Genomic DNA, 26,088 nt, shown 5'->3' on the forward strand with positions numbered 1-26,088 from the left:
CGCGGAGAAATAACCAAAGCGGGTCTCGAACCCCAGATGAAGCACCGGCAGTGCCTTTTTCGGCCTCCCGAGCCATCACGCTCCAATGTGGGTCCCGAATTTTAAGCTCGCGAACGACCGGATTAACTGCAAGGGGGTTTCGAAGTTCTGGAAGCATATTTGACTTTTGGCGTTGATGTAGACTACCTCGAGACGAGGAAGTTCCGTGGCCCATGAACCTCAAGTAGGGCGAATATCGGCTGTCCCGGCTGACACGATCGGGTCATTTCCACCCTCTATAGATGTTCATGCTGAAAACGGATCGGGTGACGACAATGCTTTCTCACGATAATGGGATGAGCTCCATATATTTGAATTTGGGATGCTCGGAATTACCCAGCTTGGTGAAGTATGGTATTGTTTGCCACATCAGCAGCAATTGATCTCGAGTGTGGAATGATTTATTTAGTGAGACTAAATCATATCAATTACAATGGGATTTATGTTCCTCTTCATCGAATACTTTGCTAGCCAATCATGTCTTCAAAGCATTATTTCCCTTCCACAAGTGCCAATTCGTTGGTTCCGAGAGCCTTGAGAGCTCTTGTATCTGCAAATGATCATTTGACATTTAACGAAGCGGAGAGAGTCGTCGGCAACGCATTCCACGATAGCTCAAAAGTAAGCATAATCAGTGGAGGTGGTTCAGGACACGAACCCGCATGGAGTGGCTATGTCGGCGATGGTCTGCTCTCGGCTGTGGCATGTGGTGATATCTTTGCGTCACCAAGTGCGAAGCAAATCTTGACTGCTATTCGCATGGCACCGTCGAAGGAAGGCATTATTTTATTGATCACCAACTATACTGGCGACCGTCTGCATTACGGTCTGGCAGCTGAGAGAGCTAAAGCTGAGGGACTGGTTAAGAATATTATCCTCTTGCCCGCTACGGATGATGTTTCCATTGAAGTAAGAATAGCCACATGGGTAGAAGAGGTTTGCCGGGTCACATCTTCAGGGAGTCGTTTGTTTCTTGCAAGGTATTTCTAGTTTATGTATACTGACTTTGTCGCAGCGATGAAAATCCTTGGAGCGGCGGCCGCAGAAGGATACTCTTTCGACGATTGTCTTCAACTTGGAAGAGCAGTGAATGCACAAACTGTGACAATTGCCTCGGCACTCGACCATTGCCATGTACCAGGCAGGGATCAGCAATCTTCTCTGCCCAACGACGTGTGCGTCATTGGTGCCGGAATTCATAACGAGCCCGGCCAACTTGTCCTGAACCCAGCCCCGTCAGTTGAGGAGCTTATTGAACGTTGTCTCAACCTTCTCTGCGATCAGTCAGACGTAGAGCGGGCTTTTGTCAAGTTCGAGCTAGGCGATGAAGTGGCTTTATTAGTGAACAATTACGGAGGCCTTTCAGTTCTGGAAGCAGCAGCTTTGACGGACGAGGTTCAAACCCAATTAAGTTCACGGTGGGGAATTTCACCCTGCAAGACATTCTCCGGTGCATTCGAAACATCTTTGAACGCGCCAGGATTCTCCATTTCCCTGTGCAACCTTAGCGCCGCAGCTCGACAGTCGTGTGAATCTGCCTCTACCTTGATACACTACCTTGACGGCGCCACTAGCGCGGTCTCGTGGCCCAATACTACCCGGCCTTTGCCTTCTCAAAGAAAGACTACTGTCGAACATACGAATGGTCACGCAAATGGGCACCATGTCGAGTATGCGCCTATCGAAATGGATCCTTCGCTATTAGAGAAAGCCATCCGAACCTCATGCGAAAGTACGATCATTGCTGAACCAAAGCTGACGCAGTGGGATATGGTAATGGGTGATGGAGATTGCGGTGAGGCCGTCAAAGGCCTAGCCGAATCGATCCTATTCAGACTCAACAAAGGCTGCGCCAAATCAGGCAACGTCCTTGATGTCATTCAGTCGATCTTGCAATCTGTCGACGACATGGGCGGAACCCTCGGGGCAATTTTTGGTATCCTTTTGTCGGCCCTTGCCACAGCTCTAATGAAGAACCTCGCGGATGGAAAGATTCGCCCAAACACGCCAAGTTTCTATGCTACAGCTCTTGCGTCCGCAGTCACATCCTTGAAATCGCACACGGGTGCTAGAGAAGGGGATAGAACTGTGATGGATGTTTTGCTCCCATTCAATGACGAGTTCTCTCGTTCAGGTGACTTTGTATCTGCAGTGGGTGTTGCAGCACAGAAGGCAGAAGCCACAAGGTACCTTCAAGCGAAGTTCGGTCGTGCAACGTATGTTGGAGAAGCATCGGGTCAAGAGTTACCAGATCCGGGAGGTTGGGCGTTTTATGAGATTGTTGCAGGTTTGGCTAATGGACTTGGACTCTTTGTGCCTAATTAAGTAGCACGCGAATAGCCAAGGCCTGTCGGGGAGCACCTGGGTAATTTGTTTTCAATTTTGATAGAGGAATAAAAGTCCCTGCCTTGTCCGCTTTATATTCTAATCGGTCTAGTTTCTTTAGAAGTTGCGCGACCACTGGTGTTTTCATGGAGCCAGTCTCTCCATTTCTGGTCGCTCAGGATTGATCTCACGCGAGCCTCGAGCCACTCGGTGTTTCCCCAGAAGCCCCAAGACGCCTGGAATCTACACCAGTCAACCAGGGCAGTCTCCCAGTGTCTTTCAAAAATATTCCATTCATACGGAACAGATGTTTCATTCTGGAGGAGAGTAGCACGGTACCGCTCCAGCAACTTTCTTTCTCCTTCACGCATCGTCAGTTGATCGGGTAAGGGCTCATGCCCATCAACAAGCAAATGTAGAGGAACCGAGCACGTGAACAGCTTGGCAAGGTCACACACTCCAAGGCCAAGTCCGACGTATTGAAAATCAAAGAATGCCACATCGTCTCCGTTAGTAGTGGTGAATAGATTCTCCGACTTGACATCGCCATGGATATACGACTCAATCGGTCTTCCACACGGAGTTAGAAAAAGTGCAGCCATCTCGGCTACAGACAATGAGGAGCCTTCGAAAGTGGTGCATAGGGCTTCTGACCACTCTGAGTCGTCTTCGACCAGAGAAGCATACTCTTTACTTCGTGTTGCAAGATATGTATATCCCCCATTGAGCCATAAGCTGTTCCCGGCCTTTCCCGTGCTCTGCCTTCTACTAGATTCTTCAAGGGGTGGCAAGAGACAGTCATCAAGGATGTCCGACTTCAACCCCATCGAGCGACCGTGGAATCTGGCAAGCCAGTCCAGTGCCCCCTGTATTTGTGTGCGGTTCAGCGCGCTCCTCTTCCCCCCGGCGACAGGAAACTTCGGGCGCAGATCAACCATAATAGTAGCCATCAGACCTCGAAGTTCCTTCTCGCTCTCACTCTCACCGTGCATGCCACGCGTCGAGGCAAGGCACTTCGCAACACCAATATCATCCTTCAGCAGCGGAACCACATCACTATAGAAAGTTTGTTCTACTTCATAGCTCAGCATTTTCCGCAGGTGTCCCTCATCCCCATTGTTGGCGCTATGCCTTGGCGGCGATATGAGCTTGAGGACGAGAGGGTATACGGTTCCCACGACTGGCGATTTCAGCCCACAAAGCTTGTCGAGTTTCCGCGCTGCATCTTCGGTGGTTGCCCGGGCTGTTATGGCGCAGATGCGTCCATATCCTGCCCATAGTGTCTGCAGGGTGCTGCACGAGACGAGTTCGAGGGAGTGCCATGATAGCATGATTGTTGCGACGCGTTCGGGGGAATTGGTGGGCGGAGGAGCCATGGTGGCTAAGGGGTGGTCAAGTCAATGACACCGGGTACACGAGCTGAATATGTACTTAAGAGAGAGCTATCTGCATTTGCATTGGGACGTGGCGTGCCGCGTGATAGTCAACAACTAACTAGTGCTGGATCCGCAATTTTCACTTATGTAAGCTGCCTCCTCTGTGTTCTGTGTCCTGTTAACCTAATTTGGTCATAACTTCCGATAAACGGTATGCTGCTGCCTGGATTCTCATTTCATTGGCTTTCGTTATCAGATATCCTGCATAGCTACCTACAGGATGATTTATCTCCAGGCAATGCTATGTTATACTGTCATTCGGAGACGTCAAAGTTATGATTAGGTCCGGATTTGCGCCGTTTTGACGCAGAGAAATTATCAAACCGTAGGAAAAAAGAAAAAGAAAACGAAAAGAAAAAGCATTGGCAAGTATTCATCCAGCACCACTCTTATTACGAGGCGTTGTACCTACTCGTTGATGAGTGGTGTGTATACCGAGCCCGCATATCTCACCAGGCGCATCGGTCTGCCTGTGGTTCTCAAAGGATGCAAGTTCTCATCGTCTTTGAAATGACCATCATCATCTTCTCTTCGTGCGCTCTTCTAAGATTGCTTTCTTTCGTGTAATTTGTTGTGGAGTTTGCTTATTATTTCTCTTTCATGACTCACTTTCTCAGATTCCTGCTGCTTTGGATGCCTCTACCAGGCACCCGAATAGCGATTTGTATTAAATGCCGTGCAAGTTTACATCAGTGGATTGCTATATTCTCTGGCACTCTCTTCTATCCACCTTAAGGTCCTCTAATTGAGCTTCCAACATTGAGCTCAACCATAACCATGGCTGCAACACAACCCATCACCGAGGCATTTGTATCTGAACGCCTGCTCTATCGTGCAGTGGAGGATTCGGACGAAGATAAAACATTCTTCCAAGAAGAACTCTAAAATGATCCTAGAACATCTAAGTAATTGTGACCAAATCTCCGTGTAATCACAGTCCTTCTCGAAGTCAAACACAGTTATTGTAGAGTTGTGCCTGTGCCAAGCCTTGGCTCATTAACGCAGCCTCGTGGCCCGTTCGCATCAGGATTTACAGGGCAGCTTCTCTTCATCCACTGACTGTAACACAACACTCAATATATTGGATATCTGGCATGAAAATGAAGCAAGAAACTTAAATATTGAGCTTATTTGCATAATCCCGGCGTACCGTGGAATTCGCATGAGAACTGAGAGTGAGAGCACGTGCACATTTTCCCTGAAAAGAAAATACTTGACGAGGCTGAGTTAGTGTCTTGGCGACATGGGCTAGAAATTAATGAAAGTCCAATAAAGAGTGATCCCATGCTTCTGCCAAAATATCGGTCTGCTCATACTCCTAACTCCGGAAAGATCAACACGTATTCGGTTACATTTGAACACCTTGATTTTGTACCGAGCGGCTGCTCTTCCTTCTGTACAGAACCCCTGATTCGGAATTCCTATTTCAATGGTCGTGGGTATTACTACTTCAAATTTCGGGGTATTCGAATAACCATTCCTTCCTTCTGTGACGAGATAAGGCTTCATAACGACGCGACACCATGTTGTCGGACTCGAGAGACGGCTGGGCCGTTCGTCGAACCGGCAGCTGCGGGCCAGACGAATCCGGAGAGCGATCTTGGGGTAATTTTTCGACCTGCTGCCCGTCGGACAAGAAAAAATATGTGGACGTTGATAACAATTCGGGGTGCAATGATTCTGGTGATCCGCCCGCAACGGCCATAAATCAGTGCGCCAATTCGACCTTAAATTTATGGCAAGACAGTTATGGCTACTTTTGCTGTGATCAAGATCTGTTTGGCTTCTACGTGACTTCATCGTACTGGAAGGGCTGTGCATCGATGGGTGAGATTGAAGGCAACGACACTCTGCATGAGGCGATCAAATTAGAAGGCAAGTGACTGAACCGATTTCCTTTCGATACATAGTGCAAAATCCAAAGCCGCTGACTTAATCAAAAGTGTCAACCACATCGGCTGTCTCTTCAGCAACCCTCACACCTACCGTATCGTCGACATCTACCGTATCGTCGGAACCTACATCAACTCAAGGAGCTTCGCAATCTTCGGCTTCACAATCCTCAGGAGCCACAAACACGAGCAAAGGCGCTATTGCAGGTGGGGTGGTTGGGGGGTTCTGTGGTGCCCTGCTAATTGTTGGAATTGTATGGCTTTTGATTCGCCTCCGCCGCCGCTTAGCAGCAAATAAACTTAAACACGCAGTCGCAACATCCGAGTCATCTTATCTTCAGTCCGAATCACGACCCTATTATACACGCAGAGGCTTCGAAGACACGCCAATCGAATTAAATGCCCAATTCGAGCCAAAAGAGCTACCGGGAAATACTGGACGACATGAGTTGAGTGAGAACAATCATATGGTGCAGAAATCACCTTCTGGGCTGGATTGATGCATGATACCCCAACACATTTTGAATTCATATGTATATATGTATTTGACCATACCGAATACGCTTTACCTAAATTACACATAGATGGGAAAATCTCATTTCCCCTTATGCAACTATGGGGATTCGGGGCGATCTACCTCGTGAGCAACGACACTGTGAGCTTTCCGTTACTCACTAATATACGAACCTTTGAAAGCTCTGATGGATCAGGCCTAATAAAGGGCCCAATCATAATATATGGTGCATCTCAAACTCCATTAGGCGAACAGGCGATTAGCAGAGAGTTTTAAGATGGAGTATACTTTCTACAATATCGCTACCCTTCTGTCAAAGCATACGCGTCACTATATAGTAGTTCTGAGCTTGTCTTCTATCGGTCATGTTGACCACGATCATCATTCATACATCATTCGCGACAACTTTATCGTGAGTAACTAAACTAAGTACATGAAAGAGAGGCCTCAGTGTCACATAACCTTCCTTCTCTGGGGCTTTTCAGCGATTGTAGCCCATGCACATGAATTTTCCAGAAATTAAAAGTCAATATCTCCATTGAAGCTCCAGGCATTGCACCATTAAGCCAGAACACAAGCTACATCAAAAGACTTACGTAGAGGTCAAAGATCCCTTCATAAAACTACAGTCACCATTATGCTACCAGCTCTATGCAAGCACCGTAATTGAAGTCAAAAAGGATTGAAAATACATGCGCTTTGGGTCTTTTATATATGCCATGAGAGCTAACTATACGTACCTTTGGCGATATCGTGCACAGAAATAATTTTAAAAATTATTTCAGCCTGCTTAAAGATTTTGGAGTATGAACAATTAGTAGGGCCATCCATGTTGGACGGCTAGAGAGAGCTTGCGACTCAAAGACTGGAAGACACTAGTACCGATCTGGCATCACAGCAAAGACTCCACCCTTACCTTCACGAGGTGCGCTTTATTAAGCTGTAGACGAATATCACGCTTCTCACTTGCCTGGATGGTACTTTGCCGCTAAGTCGGTTTTCAAAATTTGAGCTGGCGATTAAGAAATTTGAAAGATATTCATTTTCTGCCAACTGATAGTGCAATGGTAAACATTTTGTTGTCGACTTCGCCGAATGCGGAGTCGTTGGTATTGCTTGGTGGTTTGATACTTGATTTTTTGTCTTCTACGTTGAGGTACTCTTGAACATCAGACATTTTATGCCCTAGGTTGCTGTTTACAGATGCCATAGCCAGGAGAAAAATTGTTGCAGATACCTACAGTAAGAGCTGGCCTACCCTCGGTTAAGAGTGATTGGGTCAGGGAGGCCCGCACCACTTTTCCATGGTTCCTATTCCAACACGCGGCGACAAAGTAGTGCCCACCAATTCTTCACCCGATACTCACCTGCTATCAACCCTACATGGGCAGCCCACAAGGTGTCAAGTCACCACTCACCGGTTGGATGGCGACCAGCAAACCCCTGTCACATCTCCGCATTCACCCGGTATGGTTCATTCGTCGAAAGAAACTCCACTCCTACTCGTCGGCCCTTTTCGCCTTCTCACCTAATTACCCGGACCTCTATGTTGCACCTGAATATCATGCACGACCCTGAAGCGTTGACGTGTTCTTCCATTATCTTTGTATCCACAACACTCTGGTCTGGTCTTGGGTACATCTTCCAGTCCATAGTAGTGGGGTGCTTGAAATATCATCAACAATGGTATGCTAGTGCAAGAATTCTAGTCCTTAAATATCGCGCGAAGGCCATGTTTTATCACAAAGTATTCACGAGAAATAAAGAGAACCAGAAAGCTCTTAAAGGTCATTGTGAGGTTTAGAAGTTAAGTTGTTGATGATTAGCGTACCTGGGGTAAGACCGGGGGGACCCTAGCATAGTCTGTCCCACTACTAATGAACCAGCGCTTACGGGCACAGGGAGTGAGAGGCTCGAGCCACAGCAAACTTCAGTGGTGGGGGGCCTAGAAATTTTGGTATGTGTCTGCAGAGGTGTTTGTTTCCTAGCGGCTCTGTTTTCGAGTGGCCTCGTGAAAACCTGCCGACGAAGATCAGAGACATCAAGAATAGATGTAAATAAAAATTACATATGCTCATCTATCCACGAGTTTGTCAGTGATTGATCTCAGCTTTACTATATACGGTTAGACTATTTAGACTCTTTTGGAAAAGTCTCCGAAAGCTGACCCTCCTCTCGTGTTCGAGTGGGTCACGCTAGATCTACCCGATAGAGAACCATTTCAGTGGCGGAATACAACGTTCATTCGCCTGGATCTAGATGCCACCCTTTGCTGCTTAGCCAGTCCAGCTATGCACAATCACTTATCATTGGGCAGCATCCCTAGATGCACTTAGGGCCCGTCAAATCATACTAAATATAGTTTCGAATTGCCTACTTTCAAGTCGTCAGTGCTGGGATTGCTATTTTGGGGGACGATTTGAATATCTGTTTAAAAATTGCACAATTCCAACCTTTGTGTAGGAATTACAGGCTACTTAAATGGCACTAGGCAACTATAAACTAGGCAAATGTGACTGCAGGGAAAGTCTGCAGGACTTGGGCGCTTCCGACACTTGTCTTGCCGTTCTCCACTTTGAAGGCACCTAACTCCGATGGCCAACCTATGAAGTAGCATGACTTGTGAAGCAACATCCAGATGTGAGGGGTGAGGCGGCCTGCCCAGGAGCTCAGGTGGGGCAGTTCGGCTGTCAATAAGTAGAGGATAGTTCGTTCAATATGTTCTATAATAAACCCCCACAAAAGCAATTTTACCTCGTGCAAACCATTTTGAGTTTTCAAAAATGTTTCCTTGACGGGTTTAAACACTCCGTATCAGATATATATTTTTTGGAAAGAAGAATAAACCCTCCAACATGGAGAACAGAGCAGGCGAGCCAATCGCTATCGTAGGAAGCGGTTGTCGCTTCCCAGGCGGGTCTTCGTCCCCAGCAAGGCTATGGGAACTACTGAGCCAGCCTCGGGATGTGTCGAGCCACATACCCGAGGATCGGTTCAACTGGCAAAGCTTTTACCATCCCGACGGTGCTCATCATGGTACAAGCAACACAGCACGAGGGTATTTCCTCAAAGAGGGCATTCGAGACTTCGATACCAAGTTCTTCAACATTCCGCCATCGGAAGCAGATACGATCGACCCACAGCAGCGGTTACTACTCGAGGTTGTTTACGAGGCTATCGAATCCGCTGGTATGACTCTACAAGGAATGCAAGGCACGCAGACGGGAGTTTTTCTAGGCATGATGAGTGGTGACTATGAAGACCTTCTGCTCGAGGACTTGGAGTCTGTGCCCAAGTACGTGGGTACAGGGGTCCAGCGTAGTATGCATGCAAATCGGGTCTCATATTTTTTTGACTGGCATGGCCCCTCGATGAGTATTGATACCGCGTGCTCTTCAAGTATGGTGGCCATTTATTTGGCAGTGCAGGCTTTGCGGAATGGGGATGCTTCGGTGGCAATCGCGGCTGGAGCCTCATTGATCATTGGACCTGGTATGACATGCATTCTGTGATCGACAATGCTACAATGAAGCTAACAGAACTCATAGGTGACTTCATAGCTCTCAGTAATCTGAACATGGTGGCGCCCGATGGTCGATCCAAGATGTGGGATGCAGAAGCCGATGGCTACGCACGTGGCGAGGGGGTTGGCGTTGTCGTTCTCAAGCCACTCAGCGCAGCATTGAAAGATGGTGATCCCATAGAATGTGTCATTCGTGAAGTTTTTGTCAACCAAGACGGCCGTACCCAAGGAATTACGGTGCCAAATGGTGAGGCTCAAGCAGATCTCATCCGTGAAACATACAGACGTGCTGGTCTAGATCTCAATCGTGCGCTCGACCGTCCACAGTACTTTGAGGCTCACGGTACTGGTACCCCAGCCGGTGATCCCCAGGAAGCACGGGCAATTGCTAGTGCTTTCTTTGGTGCAGATGATTTGGCTTCTAGTGAGAGCCCGCTGTATGTTGGGTCAATTAAAACAGTCATCGGCCACACTGAAGGCGCAGCAGGTATTGCGGGTATTCTGAAAACATCATTGGCTCTTCAGCATGGATATCTCCCTCCTAACCAGCACTTTAACAATCTCAGCTCTTCGGTCGCTCCTTTTGCGAAGAATTTGGAAATTCCCGCGTCTCTCAATCCCTGGCCTTCGATTCCAAATGGTGGTTCAAGAAGAGCCAGTGTAAATAGCTTCGGTAAATTTCCACGGAATCAATCCTTCTCTCTCTTTCTGCTAACATCGTGTATCTCACAGGATTTGGCGGTTCAAATGCTCATGCCATTTTAGAGTCCTTTGATCCTTTGGCACAAGTCATCAATCATGATGTTTCCTTCCAACCTCCCTTATCCCCGTTCACATTCTCAGCTCCATCTGAGCGAAGCCTCAAAGCAGTCCTACATCGCATGGCAGAGCATCTCCAAAATTTTCCTGATACCAACATGCGTGATCTCGCCTACACACTACAAGTCCGTCGGTCTATTTTCCCCTTTCGCACAACACTCTCGGCTCTCACCGTCAGCGAATTATGTCAAAAAATACACGTAAAGTTGGAGAGCTCCAAAGGAAAAGAAAATCCTGCCATTGGAGTCCGCGCACTGTCAGGTCACAATAAGACGATACTTGGTGTTTTTACTGGCCAGGGAGCACAATGGATCGGCATGGGCAAGGAGCTTATTGCGCACCTACCCTATGCTCAGGAAATTCTGGAACAACTTCAACAGAGTCTGGACACCTTGTCAGATGCAGACAAACCATCATGGTCCCTCCATGACCAGCTCTTTGCCGACCAAGAGACTTCGCGTCTTAGCGAAACTGCAATCTCCCAACCGTTAATTACAGCTATTCAGATCATATTGGTTTCTTTGCTCCAACAAGCTGGTGTTGAGCTCACTGCAGTGGTAGGCCACTCATCTGGTGAGATTGCAGCAGCTTATGCGGCAGGCTTCATTACCGCTACGGATGCTATTCGCAATGCTTATTATCGGGGTGTCTTCGCCAAACTTGCAGCCGGCCCAAACCAAGAAAAAGGTGCGATGTTAGCAGCAGGTATTTCTCTAGATGAGGCCAAGGATCTGTGCAGTCATCCCTATTACAGGTACCGAGCTATGGTCGCAGCTAGCAACTCGCCTGTCAGTGTGACCTTATCTGGGGATATCGATGCGATCGAAAGTTTGAAATTTCATTTGGATGAAACAGGGAAATTTTGTCGCCCACTGCGTGTTGAAGCAGGCTATCACTCACATCACATGCTTCCCATTGTGCCAGTATATGTTCAGGCTCTTTCAAATTGCGGAGTTAAGGCGATCGTGCCCGGAAGTGGTCACCCTCGCTGGTGGTCAAGCGTGCATCCAAGCCTGAAGCAAGTGGGATTCACAGAGGATTTAGGTATCGAGTACTGGAGAGACAACATGGTTCAGTCAGTCTTGTTCAATCAAGCTGTGGAGAACGCAGTGGCGTCCGCCGGTCCCTTCGACATCGCCATTGAGATTGGGCCACACCCAGCTCTTCGGGGACCCTTCCTACAAACTCTCAATGCCCTCTCAGAAAATGAGATTCCATACTTTGGATGTTTATCTCGTGGAAAAGACAGCTTGGAGACATTTTCGGAGACACTTGGGTCTCTTTGGTCTCATATTGGTCCATCAGCAGTCAACCTTGATGCCTATGAGCGTGGTATAGCTCCTGGTATTGCTAGTCGAGCTTTCCTCCGGGGTCTCCCCTCTCATCCATGGAACTACGAGCGCCCATACTGGTTTGACTCGAGAGTTGCCCGTGATAAATGGCACTGTAAAGGTGGAGTTCACTCGTTACTTGGTGTAGATGCAGGAGGCAGAACTGAAACAGAAGTCAAATGGCGAAATTTTCTCCGCCTCAATGAGATGCCTTGGCTTGAACATCACCGAATCCATGATCAGTCGGTCTTCCCCACGACGGGCTACATGTGTATGGCCTGGGAGGCAGCTCTGAAAATCTCCGATGGGTGCCCCATCCAGCTATTTGAGTTACGCGACATCGAAATTGGCCAGGGAATTCTTTTGAATGACACTTACCCTGGCGTCGAAGTTCTTTTTACTCTCACCGACATTGTAAAGCCTTCAAAGACCATGAGTACCATGCATGCTCGGTTTTCCTGCCACTCATGCGCCAATAAAGATGATGATCTATTGGTTTTGAATGCCAGAGGGGAGATTATAGTGACATACGGCACACCATTGATTTCCGAGCTCCCAGCAATCCATTCGGACGTATCAAACCTCGTGGAAACAGATACTGAGGAGCTCTACACTGCTTTAAATCGATTGGGGTATGGCTATTCTGGAGATTTCAAGAGCTTGGTTTCACTCAAGAGGAAGCGGAACCACTCATGGGGCCTAATGCGGAGAGTACCCACAGATTTGCTCATCCATCCTGCTACCCTGGATGTTGCTTTCCAGGCCATACTAGCGGCAACAAGTTATCCTGGCGATGGAGCACTTTGGGCCGTCTACACCCCTGTCTCAGTGCGTTATGTTAGTTTCAATCCACATTTTGCAACTATGGACGAGCAATGTGATGAAAACTGGAGTTTTGAGGCAGCACTCGTGGGTGCTGGTGCTATCCACAGCGAAGGAACGGCTCAAGTATATCCACAAGGAACTTCAAATGCTGTTTTCCAGATGGAAGGCATTACTGCAAAACCATTCCGCTTGATGACTGAAGCGGACGACCGAAAGCTTTTCTCGAAAATTGTCCTCAAACAACTTGCTGTTGGTGATCATGTGGCTTTAGGGGAACCTAGAGCTTTGAAGGAAGATTTGGAGTTGGCTTCTATTCTAGAACGAATTTCTCATTACTACCTTCGCCAGCTACATCGGACTGTCAGCGAACATGAAGATCAATGTACCCAGCCTCATCAGCAAAATATTCTGAGCTTTACAGAGCGTATTTTAAATCAGGTTCCTTCCGGTCAGCATGCTTGGACTAAAGAAAAATGGGTGGAGGATACGAAGGAAGATATCTTGGAGGCAGGAAAAGAGTAAGATTGGTTGAACCTGCCAGAGTTTATCCAGCATCTCTAACATACCCCCTTTCATTTTTATTTGTAGATTCGCCCACATCATCGACTTACCCACCATTCATTCTGTGGGGGAGAGTCTCTTGTCTGCCATTCAAGAAGAAACAGCAACACCAGAGCGCCTTTCGGGGAGCGACATGCTACACGACTATTACCGCAACGGCTTGGGCTTTCCATTCTTGAATAATTGGTTAGCAGAAGCGGTGCATCTGCTTGTTCATCGCTTCCCGCAAATGCACATCTTGGAGTTTGGTAAGGCTGGGAATAAGGTCTCATATATTATGTCTCCATGCTGACCATCCATCTAGGCGCTGGCACTGGTGCTATCACGGAAAGTATCCTCAAGTCCATCGGCCTCCAGTTCAAATCCTACACGTACGTCAATCGCTCTTCATGTTCTTTCGCCTCGCTACAGGAAAAATTCAAAGGGTCTTCCAGCAAAATGGAGTATCGTACCTTAGACTTTGAGGCGGACTTTGCCATTCAAGGTTTCCAAGAGCATAGCTTTGACCTCATCATTGCATCCAGTATTGTCTATTCTGCCGAATTGATGGAAACTAGCTTGTCCAAAGTACGAAGTCTCCTACGACCTGGGGGGTATCTCATGCTGTCCGAACTCACGAAAGACTGTTCCATTCAAAATAACTTCCTCATGAGTGCATTAACCCTACTATCTGCCGGATTCAATCATGGACGACAGTTTGCTTCACCTCTTAGTACAGCCGAGTGGGATGACCTTCTATGCAAATCGGGCTTCTCTGGGGTCGATATCGTGGCACCGACAACGGATTCTCTGCCATACCCGGTCTCTATCATGGTTTCGCAAGCAGTTGATTCTCGTATCGACTTTTTACGAGAGCCTCTCTTCTGCCCTGATCCATATATGAGCGCGGTTGGTAATTTAGGTGAGCTGTTGATTATAGGTGGGAGAAGTCTACATACTTCCAAACTTGTCCAACGGCTCTCTCTGGTTCTTTCGACAAAGTTCACAAAAGTCTTCACGGTAAAAAGTCTCGACGATGTTGCTCAATTTCCAAGATCAATTCCATCAAGTATTGTTTACTTAGGCGACTTGAATCATCCGACCTTCAAGTCCATCACCGAAACCGAGTTTCAAGGTGTCAAACGGATGACTAGTGCCACGCGAAACATTCTCTGGGTGACATCTGGCAGTCAAGGTAGTGAGCCATACAACAACATGAGCATCGGGTTTATTCGGTCTTTGGTCTATGAGATGCCTGACATGCGCCTTCAGCTTCTCGATATTGATGACCCAGAAACCCTCGATGCTCTTTATGTTACGCGGTTGATATTGAGGATCTGTGCGCTCAGCAACTGGGCAGAGGCAGGGCAGCTTGATGATTTGGTCTGGACATTTGAGCCGGAGATTTACCTACAAGGTAGCAAAGAGTACATTCCCCGTTTGGTTCACGATCAATCTCGCAACGATCGCTATAATACTCGACAGCGCATAGTCACTCATACAGTCAACTCTTCGAGGTCGCCTGTTTATTTGGAAGTTCGGGACACGTCCTATTTTCTCAATGAGAAGCTTCCAGCTCCTTGGAAATCAGATACAACGATCACAATTGCAGTTTTGAAGTCAACATTATCCGCTTTGAATTTCCCATCGAATGGTTTTGCTTACATCGCATATGGTTTAATTGAGGGAACGTCCGAGGCGGTAATTGTGCCCACCCATTTGAACGCTTCAATTTTACGCGTTCCTCGCGAAGCTTTAGTTCGCTGCGGCACTCATACGGCTACTGGAGACCAAGTTTTGGAAAAGGTTTTCTGGGAATTGATTGCCAGCCGGCTGCTAGAAGAAGTTGCCTGCTCGGGCAATATCGTCATATATCAACCGCCACGGGCTCTGCTTTCTGTTCTCATTCGTGCTTTATCAGAAAAAGATATGGATCTCTTTGAGATCGCTCATGACCCAGCTTCAAATCCTGCAGCAAGGCAAATCATTGTGCCTCCAAGAACGATGACTCGCCACATCAAAAGTCTGCTCCCGATGAACGTGTCACTTTTCGCAGATTTCTCTCCCAATGGTGGCCCAGGTGACTTTGTGAGCCGCCTTCGAGTCTGTTTGCCTCCCAAATGCAACAAGATATGCTCAAAAGACTTATTTGGTACCGATGCCGACTTTTCTACAAAAGATGGTACAGATTTGGAGAGTGTGCTCTCAGATTTGACGAAAGCAGTAACTGCTACTCTAGAGGTCCCGACCATCAAACAACTGGCTTGCAGTATAATTTGGAGATCGCCAGAGGAGTGTGCAAGTCAGATTCCGGGACATAACACTGGGTGGATTGTTGACTGGACAGCAAATTCCGATGTGACAGTACAAACCCAGCCGGCAACTGCTCATGTCGTTTTTCGTCCAGATAAAACCTATTTGCTAGTTGGTCTGACTACCGACCTCGGGCAGGCATTGTGTGAGTGGATGATCAGTCGCGGGGCTCGCATCATTGCGCTAGCAAGCCGAACCCCTCGGATAGAGCAGAGTTGGCTGGATGCGCAACGGAGGAAAGGGGCAGAAATTCATATTTACACAACGTAAGTCACTTGCCTTCATTGAACTTCCAGAAATGAGCTGACAGAGCTGGCTATTTTCTAGCGATGTTACCAAAAAGCAAGAAGTGTGTGAATTATACGACGATATCATTACAGTTCTACCACCTGTGGCTGGCGTGGCAAATGGCGCCATGGTACTCCGTGACTCATTATATGTCAACACAACTATAGATATGCTCAACGAGGTTCTTGGTCCCAAAGTCAACGGAAGCCAATATCTAGACGAACTTTTTTCAGATCCAGGTCTTGACTTCTTCATCCTCTTTTCATCCATGGGTGTTGTTACTGGGAATCGTGGTCAGACAAGTTACAATGCAGCAAATGCATATCTCACTGCACTTACTGCACAAAGGCAAAGCCGCGGCCTTCCCGCATCTGTCATGAATTTGGGACCGGTTCTTGGGCTCGGATATATCACTCGTGCGGGTTTGTTATCAGGAGACGACATTGAAAATATCGGAGCCTATCCGATTTCCGAGTCTGACCTTCTCGAGAACTTTGCAGAGGCTATATTGGCAAGCTCAGTCTTACATAGAGACAACTATGAGATAATCTCAGGACCAAGGGGCGTTGACCCTGTCGTTAATCCGCGAGTCTCCTGGGTTCATAATCCTCGAATGTCGCATCTTCAGTCTCACAGTGGCAGCACTGCTGTTGATAATGATAATGGAAGCCTCACATCATTTAAGAAGCAACTGCTAGAGGCAAACAGTCTTGATAAAGTGCAACGGATCGTTTTGAGTAAGAAGCTTTGTGAATCATTCTAAGCACGACGGGTATCAGATGCTGATCAAGCTACTTAGATGCGTTTACGACAAAGCTCTCAACCATTCTCCAGCTTTCTGTGAATAGCATAGACACTCAAGCCCCACTGATTGACCTCGGGGTCGATTCCCTAGTTGCGCTTGACATCCGCTCTTGGCTCATGAAGAGCCTTAGTGTTGAGGTTCCTCTGTTGGAGATTCTCAGTGGATCTACCGTCTCCGATATCGCTAATTACGCAACTCAAAATTTGCCAACACATGATTTCTCAGATTCAGCCGGCCTTGAGCCTTTGGCGCCGAGTTTGCTTTTGGTCCACAGCGAAAATGACAGTCCTACGTATTCGAATGACTCGACGGGCGATTCTGTATCCATGGATCAGACCACGCTAAAAGATGACAGTCTCACTCCTTCGCTCAGTCCCAGTCTACCTGAAGAAGGTCATTCGCTAGGTAGAATTGTTGGTAAAAGTTCGGTAATACCAAAGGCACCAGTTGGAGGCAGCATTGATGGAATTGTAATTTTGCCTTGATGGGCTTTCTTTTCTCTTCATTCTCTTATGATCTCAGATATCTCCTCGTGGATGCATTGCAATATTTTGCATCATGTTTATGTAATCTCTTAACAAAAGTGAATGAATATTTCCGGGAACTCATGGACTGCGGAACTGAGGCTCGGTAAATTAGATGCCAATAATATTCCGAATACCATAAGCCACACAATTCCGAGAATTGGCTCAACGGACCAAATATTGGATAGCAAGTCCAGCCATCACATACATAATAATCAAATCATTGATTGAGATTAAATTTGATTGTCAGCAATATTCTGCATCACGACACGCCATGGCCGCCATGTCAACCTACTATTCACCAACATGGACTCACATTCCAGACAACATATCAATCTCTCAACTGATTGAATCTGGTGTCGGGAATATTTCCCCGGGTAAAATCATCTACGAAGAAGCGATCACCGGAAAGACAGTCGCATATGCGCCCTTTCGCTGCCAAATTCGTCAAACTGCATATAATCTGCGCCAGGCTCTATGTCTGAAGCCCGGGGATATCGTGTCAATCATCGCATCCAGTTGCATTGATTATATTCTGACCGCACAGGCAGTCTGGTGGGCAGGTGGTATTGTGAGCCCAATCAATAATAGTCTACACCCCGATGAGATTTCTAATGCACTTGGGCTCATCAAACCTCGGTTCCTGGTGGTTGACGAAACCGTCTACGATAAACTTCCAAGAGCCTTAGATAAACACAAGACTCCTCTTGTTGTATTTACGATCGGAAGTAGAGCTAGTGCAGAATGGCCACCACTCCCACTCAGTCGCTCGTCATATTCCAACGGAGACCTCCAGCTACATACGCCCATCACCATTACCGGCTTTAATTACAAGGCCACATGCGCCGCAATTCTTCTTTCGAGCGGAACAACTGGCGTTCCAAAAGCAGTGATGCTCTCACACTACAATCTCGTGGCAACATGCTTCCAGTTACGAACTGACAACCCACAAAATTGGCGTGGATCACAACGAGAAATATTTTTCCCGCCATTGTCTCACGTGTATGCGCTCTACGTATGCTTTACTATGAATCTCTGGCTGGGCGCTTATGTTTGCCTCATGCCTCGCTTTGACGTGGACCTGTATTGCCGCTTGCTGCAAGATCGATCAGCTACACTTGCACGGATCGTACCAGCTGTCGCGAGGATTCTGGCGGAAACCCCCGTTGTTCGGCAACATCGATACCCGGCTTTGGAGTACTTCAGTTGCTCTGCTGCTCAATTACATGTATAATCACCCTTGAAACGGTGTTTTATTCTACATTGGTCTCTGACATCTTTATTGATATAGGAAAAAACTGCTGCAAAGCTTCAAAAGGTGTTTCCTGGCGTCGCATTGTGTCAAAGTTTGTTTGGTTCTTTCATATACAGATGCTCTATATATCATATTAACATTCTCTCGCAGCTTATGGGTGTACCGAGTTATCGGGCCCCTGTGTCCAGAGTGGTGTACGAGACAAAGATCTTCAGCTATCTGCTTCAGGCACCCTGATCTCAAACAGCGAAATGCGCTTCCTCAACCCAGACGGCAAAGACGTTGGATCCCGAGGTCCCGGGGAGATTGTTGTACGAGCGCCAAATGTTATGATGTGAGTGATCATACCAAAGGGCTCATTATGTCTGGTTTAATTCTGATACATTATCAGGGGCTATATGAAGAATGCAAAAGAGACTGCAGAGACAATTTTAGAGGGTGGATGGCTTCGTACCGGTGATTTAGGTTACCTAGATCCCAAAGGGTATCTTTATATCTACGGTCGGCTCAAGGAGCTGATCAAGTACAAAGGGTAAGTCAATTGAGAGGTCCCAAAGCTCTCACTGATATCATGCTTTATAGGTTTCAAGTTGCACCATTGGAGCTGGAAAACATTTTAATTCAGCATCCACTGGTCCACGAGGCAGCTGTGATTGGTGTATGGTCTGCCAGGCAAGACACCGAGCTTCCTCGCGCCTATGTGGTATTGCGTGATGGGATTAGTGGATTCGATAATGCGGCCATTTTGCAAGATATTTCTGATTTTGTGTCTGATAAAGTATCAAGTTACAAAAGACTAAGGGGTGGGGTGGTAGCTATCGATGCGTTGCCAAGGAACACCACAGGGAAAGTCCTGAAGAAGGTGTTGAAAGATAATGCTGCAGACAGCCTAACAAATATGGGAGCCAAACTATAGTTTTATTGCACAAATCCATGTTTCCCAAGGTTCATATATTTATTTCTTCTGTTCCTTACTTTTCTGCCTTGGAATTGACTATCTAGAAAAGATCGAGCGGGTCAGACTCACCTGAAGGTAATGACTGCATCAGAGAATACCAATCAAAGTCCTCAGAACATTCATTAAAATTGGTCCCATATGTCTCCACAGGTTTGCATGTAGAAGGGCTCAGAGGACTTTTAAAGTGCTGACCACCAAAGTTCTTAGGGTCTGTTGTCATCGCACCCAAGTCCAATGACAAAGGATCCTTATGATTCCACATATCACCCAGGTCGAATATATTCCCTGAAGATTCTAAAAGTCCATCAAAGTTTCCTGTGTGGAAATTTTCCAAACTTTCAGCGGAAAGAACATCGCTCAGGGCTTCATATGCTCTTGCAGCTGCTCCACTTTCGAATGACAAATCCCGAAGGAGCTTCGTGGCAAGGATCTTGAAATCTTCAAGAAGAATGTCTGGGAGTACTAGATTGTCTTGCCGACGCTCGAGCTCAATCCAGTATAAGCTCTCAACCAAAGCAGATGTTATAAAATAACCGCTTGGCTTAGGACATCCGAATGTATCAGTGTAAGCTTGCACTCCATCAATAATCCCCTTACAAATGGAGATACATGATTCACGGCGCTGGCAGTCATTAATATCGGATATCAATGTATGATGTCTAATGCTCAGACGAAGGAAAGAAAATCTCTGTATGCAAATTAGAATATCCTCATTCCGAAGATTGTTCCTCGGACTCACCAGGAAAACAAGAAGTCGGCGGCGAACATGCCTCTCCGTCTCCTCCGTCATATAATCAAAAATTTTCTCTGAGCTCCAATGGATTCTTGAAGGCAGTCGGCGATAAGCCAATAGAATTCGGGTATCTGTCAATTCAAGGTCTTCCCAGTCATCCTGTTTCTGAGAAGCCCGTGGAGAGAAGAAGCAGTCCCAGATATATGACCAGAGCTGACTAAACGCAATCATGCTAAGGAGTAACTGATGATGATCCTGCAAGCCACGGTCGCTTTCTGCATCAAAAGAGTCCCTTACACCACACTCGTTTTCTCGAACGGAGTATGTGATTCCAATCTTTTGCGTAATTCTCTTATCAAGGAAATATAGCGTCCACCACAAGGACTGCCGGCAGATCATCTCATCTCGTACATTCTCAGGCCAATGTTTCTGGTTATTGAGCTGAGTACAACGTGCGATATAGAATCCTTGCGAGGCACTTTGCAGCGCCATTTGTAGCTTCTCGGCTGCGAGGAAGAAAGCTGCGGACAATGTATGGTAGATCATGGTTTCCATGTCATTATCATGCAGCTTTGCGAAGGTCTCCATTAAACTCAAACCTTTGCAGTAGGTTTGAGAGCCTGGTGTAGAGTCTTCAGATGTGTATGGCTCGGTCATCAGAGATGCATATGCCAGCATAGTCAGCAAAACTGCAACAATTTTGCAATCCTGACTTGTCACTTGGATCTCTGTATGTTTATTCCCATATTCAAGATTGTCCAATGACGTAGACAGCATTTGACGAACTTTTTCTTCGCGCAAAAATGGCCAGAAACATCCAAATTCTTCGAAAAAAGCATCCACTTGAGACCATAAAAGAGATGGTTCTGGGAGCCTTACCAATATTGTCTTCTCTGTGAAATTTTTTCGCACTTTTGAGGAACACTTGGCGTCCTTGAGTCCACAAAGGGCCCGGATCTGGGAGCTCGATGCGAAATAACTGGGCGATGGTGTGCTGGTCACGAAAGTATCCGTTGGCTGAAAGATACCAAAGTGCTGACTACTGTCAAAGACTCGGCTAGTGGGTTCAATTGACAGCTGTGTGGTGAATGGTGAAGATTTCTCGCTTGATAACAAGAACTGGTGATTGTCGGACTCTAGGTTTGGAGTTGCATTGCGATTCTTATACAGGTCATCAACCTTTTGTTGCAGTTGAGCCAACTGATTCATCACTGTTGTAGATTGCCTTTTCCGTTTTGGCCATTTTCCTTCACTTTTGATTGCAAATTTACTGTCAGTTACAAAATCGGTGTTTTTAAGGCGTTCAACGTACTCCACAGTATCCAAAGTACGTTTCCTTGGTTTTCGGCCTCGTGGCCGATACTCCTCGTATGTGCATTCGATGCCTCTAGCATCACAATTGGAACACATTGATCCACCCGAGCACTATGTTCCCAATCAACTTCTCTTTTCTGCTGAGGCAATCAAATGAGGCAGTTCACGAACTTTCACTTTCCGTCTATGACATTCATAGCTGTGAAATTATTAGCACGGATATTCCTCAAATCTCCGCTCGATTGTAATCAAACTGACCACGCATGAGAAGTATACTTGTCCCTCTTCCCACTTTCTTGTTCGTCAATGCACTGCGACATTCTGTTCGGAATTTGTATTCCAAATATAGTGTATAACTTCCGCAATTGTGACTTGTAAAATAACCGAGAGATTGAAAAAAGCCGACGTTGAAGTAAAGGGTGAATCTGTGCGGGGATAGTTGTCTGGGGAAGTCGCTCTTCGTTGCGGGGAAATGGGATTCTCGGCCTTCCAGCCGATTTCGGGTTTGGTCAGTGACTGCACTGCCGAGATCTAAGAGCGCCAGCATCAATCCTTTTAGAATCAATTTATCCCCTTAATTTGCTTGATTTACACCCTCGATTTTAATGCCGAATTCCATAAGCTCCGACCTAATCTATTTATACCTACTTGCTTCAAATCCCTACAACCAACTATCATCATTTTCCGCCATCTATTCTTCCTGGCGCCGACATGAGCTCCTTTCTCCATGAGCAAATGCACCGTTTGTCGTAGCCCATCCAATGCCATGTTATATAAGTAGTCATATTACTAATATGTAATATCCGCCGGTAACTCAGAGTCATCGCAGCTAAGAATTTGAAGCAAACATTTCTACAAAGATTCTTGATGCAACATCAAGTTCAATATTCTTTCTTGAGTGTTGCTTATCCCCGGGCCTTTGGCAATACATTATTCTTCAAAATTCATGCGCAACATTGCACCAATGCATTTTTTGACTTTGTCTCTTTGAGTTCTCTCTGCTCGTCCATAAAGGACAAGTACTCCAGACAGACGTCATTCGATTGTTTGACTCTTGGCATGTTGAATATTGCCTTCCCCCCTGGCCCTTCTTAAGTAATAATCACGCTATTTGGTAGAAGAATGATACTTCTCACTCGAGGACGCTGATGTAGAGGCCACCTTTGTGTTTCGCGGTGGCCTCAAATTTCTCTTTGCCTGTGCTGCTTTTGTGGGTCATCACACTATAACACGGATTATCAAGTCTGCGAAGCAAATTTTTAACCAAGTGCTATGTAGATTCGCCGCATGAAGAGCCAAATGCAATTGGCGATGAATTACCCGGGCAAGTGGGTATGTATGCGCCTATACCCACTTTGACGTTATTATTTAAGGATGCGGGCCGTTCCGGACTGTTCTAAGATTTGATGAGTTGCATGCGAACAAGTAGTGATTAGAATATTCCCTTTAAGCTGACCGATGGGTATTGATTCTGTTCTTCTTGCTCAAGGAGATGTGGGGGTCATATATGACCTGATGCTAGTAGTACTAGTGTCTATTCGTTGGCTGTCCGGTGCCAATTCGCTCTTCAAGAATAAATCCGATATACCTGTTCCTAAATGATGGACAACTACCTTCAGTACAATGTTTAACCCCCATTCTTTTGACCTTTGGCGATATTTACCTTGTTTGCTGTGTGGCACTGGTGACTTTTGTCAATGTACCCAATCTTTTGACTGAACAGGGTCACTCTGTCGATCGCAGCTAGCTCTGATTGGTGGGAATCCCAACCGCCCAAAAGCGCATTACGTAACTTTCAGGGCAGAAGGCCTCACGTGGTCGACGCAACTTACCCCACTTTCACTTCCCAAATAGGCAGTCCTGAAAACTTGAGTGATGATGTCATAGATAGCAAAAGCACGGGCGCGACCCAGCTCCCAGAATAAACCTACACAGGGACGAGTCAAGTGCTGTACCTCGCGAACCTGATAGAGACCCCTGAAAGCTCATTGAACCTGCATAGCACCTAGTTATATCATGTTCATGCACGAGGCAAGCCACAGAGGGGCGACAGCGGCCACACGGGGTAGGTCGCGAGAGACAAGGATCGTCTTTAAATCAAGGAATGAACCCGGGCCCAGCGTCGAGATGACGGAATAGGCTTAAAGCCAACCGGTAACCTGTCATCAGAAGCAGATCTTTGATCATTCTTCATTCGATCCTTGGAATTTAAAATTAGAAAGGACTTTTTTTCCTTCTGCATATATTTCTCTCCAGCCTAACGAAAGTCCCTTGACGACGTCAGAGCTAATCAGCCCTATCATTCCTCACATCAAGCTTGTTGTGGCGTGCCGATTCCGTCTATCTTTACCCCCTTTGAGATAGACTGTTACGTATCTCTGCGACAATTGACGATATCGTTGGCTGTGCTGCAAACCGGGTTTTTTTTAACCTTAGGCTGCTGCTAGATAAATATCTCCGTGCTCCTGCCTCATTTCTTCTTTCAATATGCGTCCTTTCAGTGATACCTCTGTCCACACCACTGCTTCCAGCTCAACGCCTGTCTCCATTTCAGAGCCCAAACCTCCTCAAACTATCCACCTTTACTCCTCGACACAATAAAAGCATCGATTCTTTCAAAATGGGTTGCATTGTGTCTTGTGTATGTCATCGCTGCCCCTTGCTTGACCTATCTGCCTCAAGATCGTGCCACTAACATCTCCCTTCTCATAGGTCCAAGCTGTCTTCCATTCCATCGGCGCTTGCCTGATGGCCATCGTCAACACTATCGGTGCTGTCCTACGCGCTATCATTGACGGTGTCGTCACTGTCCTCGATGCTATTATCTCCTGCCTGACCTGCGGTGGTTGTGGAAGAAGAAGCCGTCGTCGTAGGGCGGTGGTATGATCTCGATCACAATCACAACCACGATGCCCTCGCGGCTATGAGTTACGATTCTTGACGTGATGCGACTGAGATATCTTGCGTTCTTTTCTGTTTATTTGTGTATCTCATACCCAGGCGTACTTCAGGCTAGCTAAATTCAACTTGCTACTAAATTCTTCAATCCTGAATCTTGTCTGTTCTCATGATGAGGAGCATACAAACTGGCTGAATAAGTAATGTACATTCAGATGCTGTTGTAGTCCTCGCATGGGTGACTTCGCCTTGAACTAGGTACCCAATCATCATACATCTGGACACCACCATATGTTATGCGGCACTCAGATTAACTTAGGTCTTCTGCCTGCTTTTCAAAAAACTTCATCAAGTCTTCATCCACAGTCGTCGTCAAATCATTCCACCTCTCATACAAAATCGCGCTCGCGAAAGGATCTCCTTTCCCCACCGCACACCGTCGAACCAAATAGTAATGCAATCTCTGCAACGGCCACCGCGAAGGAATTCGACAATGTGCCGAGCGAAACGACATCTGAAGCAGCTGACGAAAAGGCTCGCTGTTTCGCCTGCGTATTAAACGGCTTGTAATCTCTGTCGACCGAATATTCGAGTACTCGTCTTCATCAACGTAGAAATCCGAAGACAAAAGATGGAGAAAGTCAAACTGCGAATCAGACCACGGAAGTCGAAGTAGTTTATCAGGAATCCGGCCAGGGCCAATTGCTGTAGAGGAAGGAAGACGGAAAAGGTCGTTTTCGTAGTAAATTTCATTTGGCTCACGGATTTGAACTGCTCCATAGTGGAACCAGATTGCGACTTTGCGGTCGACATGATTCCGTGATGATGAAGCTCGTTGCTTTTTCGTGGTAGCTCTGGTGGTTTTATCTTCTGGGAGTTGGGCGTGGATGACCAAATCACCTTTGCCACGGCTTTCACCCATGCGCGGGCGATCATGGAGTTCTAGATCTTCGAATCGGGGACCTAGGTCTCTCATTGTCTCTTGGTCTTCTGGGGAGAATAGTAGATCTGCACACTTACGTCGTATGACATGATCTACGTATTCACGTTGACATTTTCGCATCAGTGGGAGTGTACACCATCGGCAGCCGAGTAGAATGGTTGATAGATGCTGCCTTTGTTCCCATGATAGACCCCAGAAATCGAGTGGTGGGGGTAAGAAGTCTGGAGTGAAGAATCCACTCTGAGAGCCTGAGTTTGTGGAACTGAAGACTAGGCGGATGAGCCAGGTATAGAGGGTTGGGTTGGACAGGGCACGGCCAAGATGCAGCGAGGCACGCGGCAGGTTGATTTCTAGGCTGTGGAGGAAGATCAATTCGATGATCTCTACGGGGAGGGACTCCAGGCGCGAGCACGGGTGCTCGGCCAGTGTCTTGGGGTGGATCATTCCAATGTAGTCAGCACCTGCACAAGGCGGTGGCTGAAAAATGGTGCCCGTCAGGCAGCTGTAGATTATATGCAAAGCTTGGTTTGAAGGTTTGCGGGGTGTTTCCGTCACCGTTCAGGTACACCCGCAAGGTGGACCCCTCGGAGGAAACTCTGCAGGAAAGTGGCGGGGGAAAGATCTGTGTTATGATATAGAGTGATGGTCATTTCAACAGTAACATGGTCCACGATGCATTAAGAGGGTGAGCAACAAATGTCACAACTGATTATAGCGTCTCCTATATGTGGGGGCACGGTGGAACAAAGTCATAGAGGGGAAGTGGGTGAAGGTAAGGTTGGAGGTTGAATCAACAGCCCTGTCTTGGCATTG

At 46.9% G+C, this 26,088-nt stretch overlaps 8 protein-coding genes across 8 annotated transcripts; 5 read left to right on the forward strand and 3 right to left on the reverse strand.

Annotated features, from left to right (window-relative positions):
• Positions 1 to 516: 516 nt before the first annotated feature.
• On the forward strand, positions 517 to 2,364 carry N7484_001236 (uncharacterized protein; the record flags this gene model as incomplete). Its single annotated transcript, XM_057111656.1, has 2 exons — positions 517 to 1,003; positions 1,055 to 2,364. 2 exons carry the CDS (start codon positions 517 to 519, stop codon positions 2,362 to 2,364), a joined length of 1,797 nt encoding a protein of 598 aa, XP_056976393.1.
• A 92-nt stretch (positions 2,365 to 2,456) lies between these two features.
• N7484_001237 (uncharacterized protein) lies at positions 2,457 to 3,740 on the reverse strand (the record flags this gene model as incomplete). The annotated part of the gene is made up of 1 exon (XM_057111657.1): positions 2,457 to 3,740. The coding sequence occupies one exon, from the start codon at positions 3,738 to 3,740 to the stop codon at positions 2,457 to 2,459; it is 1,284 nt and encodes a 427-aa protein (XP_056976394.1).
• A 1,583-nt stretch (positions 3,741 to 5,323) lies between these two features.
• Positions 5,324 to 5,683, forward strand: N7484_001238 (uncharacterized protein; the record flags this gene model as incomplete). The annotated part of the gene is made up of 1 exon (XM_057111658.1): positions 5,324 to 5,683. One exon carries the CDS (start codon positions 5,324 to 5,326, stop codon positions 5,681 to 5,683), a length of 360 nt encoding a protein of 119 aa, XP_056976395.1.
• A 3,378-nt stretch (positions 5,684 to 9,061) lies between these two features.
• N7484_001239 (lovastatin nonaketide synthase) lies at positions 9,062 to 17,135 on the forward strand (the record flags this gene model as incomplete). Its single annotated transcript, XM_057111659.1, has 8 exons — positions 9,062 to 9,698; positions 9,755 to 10,402; positions 10,462 to 13,222; positions 13,293 to 13,513; positions 13,570 to 14,166; positions 14,329 to 15,823; positions 15,885 to 16,582; positions 16,645 to 17,135. The coding sequence occupies 8 exons, from the start codon at positions 9,062 to 9,064 to the stop codon at positions 17,133 to 17,135; spliced, it is 7,548 nt and encodes a 2,515-aa protein (XP_056976396.1).
• Positions 17,136 to 17,448: 313 nt separating this feature from the next.
• N7484_001240 (uncharacterized protein) lies at positions 17,449 to 18,408 on the forward strand (the record flags this gene model as incomplete). The annotated part of the gene is made up of 1 exon (XM_057111660.1): positions 17,449 to 18,408. One exon carries the CDS (start codon positions 17,449 to 17,451, stop codon positions 18,406 to 18,408), a length of 960 nt encoding a protein of 319 aa, XP_056976397.1.
• Positions 18,409 to 19,427: 1,019 nt separating this feature from the next.
• N7484_001241 (fungal specific transcription factor domain-containing protein) lies at positions 19,428 to 20,897 on the reverse strand (the record flags this gene model as incomplete). Its single annotated transcript, XM_057111661.1, has 2 exons — positions 19,428 to 20,075; positions 20,127 to 20,897. The coding sequence occupies 2 exons, from the start codon at positions 20,895 to 20,897 to the stop codon at positions 19,428 to 19,430; spliced, it is 1,419 nt and encodes a 472-aa protein (XP_056976398.1).
• A 3,157-nt stretch (positions 20,898 to 24,054) lies between these two features.
• On the forward strand, positions 24,055 to 24,320 carry N7484_001242 (uncharacterized protein; the record flags this gene model as incomplete). Its single annotated transcript, XM_057111662.1, has 2 exons — positions 24,055 to 24,075; positions 24,147 to 24,320. The coding sequence occupies 2 exons, from the start codon at positions 24,055 to 24,057 to the stop codon at positions 24,318 to 24,320; spliced, it is 195 nt and encodes a 64-aa protein (XP_056976399.1).
• Positions 24,321 to 24,642: 322 nt separating this feature from the next.
• On the reverse strand, positions 24,643 to 25,719 carry N7484_001243 (uncharacterized protein; the record flags this gene model as incomplete). The annotated part of the gene is made up of 1 exon (XM_057111663.1): positions 24,643 to 25,719. The coding sequence occupies one exon, from the start codon at positions 25,717 to 25,719 to the stop codon at positions 24,643 to 24,645; it is 1,077 nt and encodes a 358-aa protein (XP_056976400.1).
• Positions 25,720 to 26,088: the final 369 nt, after the last annotated feature.

This window comes from Penicillium longicatenatum (assembly GCF_028827895.1).
Source record: "Penicillium longicatenatum strain IBT 33135 chromosome Unknown contig_1_segment0_segment0, whole genome shotgun sequence".
NCBI lineage: Eukaryota > Fungi > Ascomycota > Eurotiomycetes > Eurotiales > Aspergillaceae > Penicillium > Penicillium longicatenatum.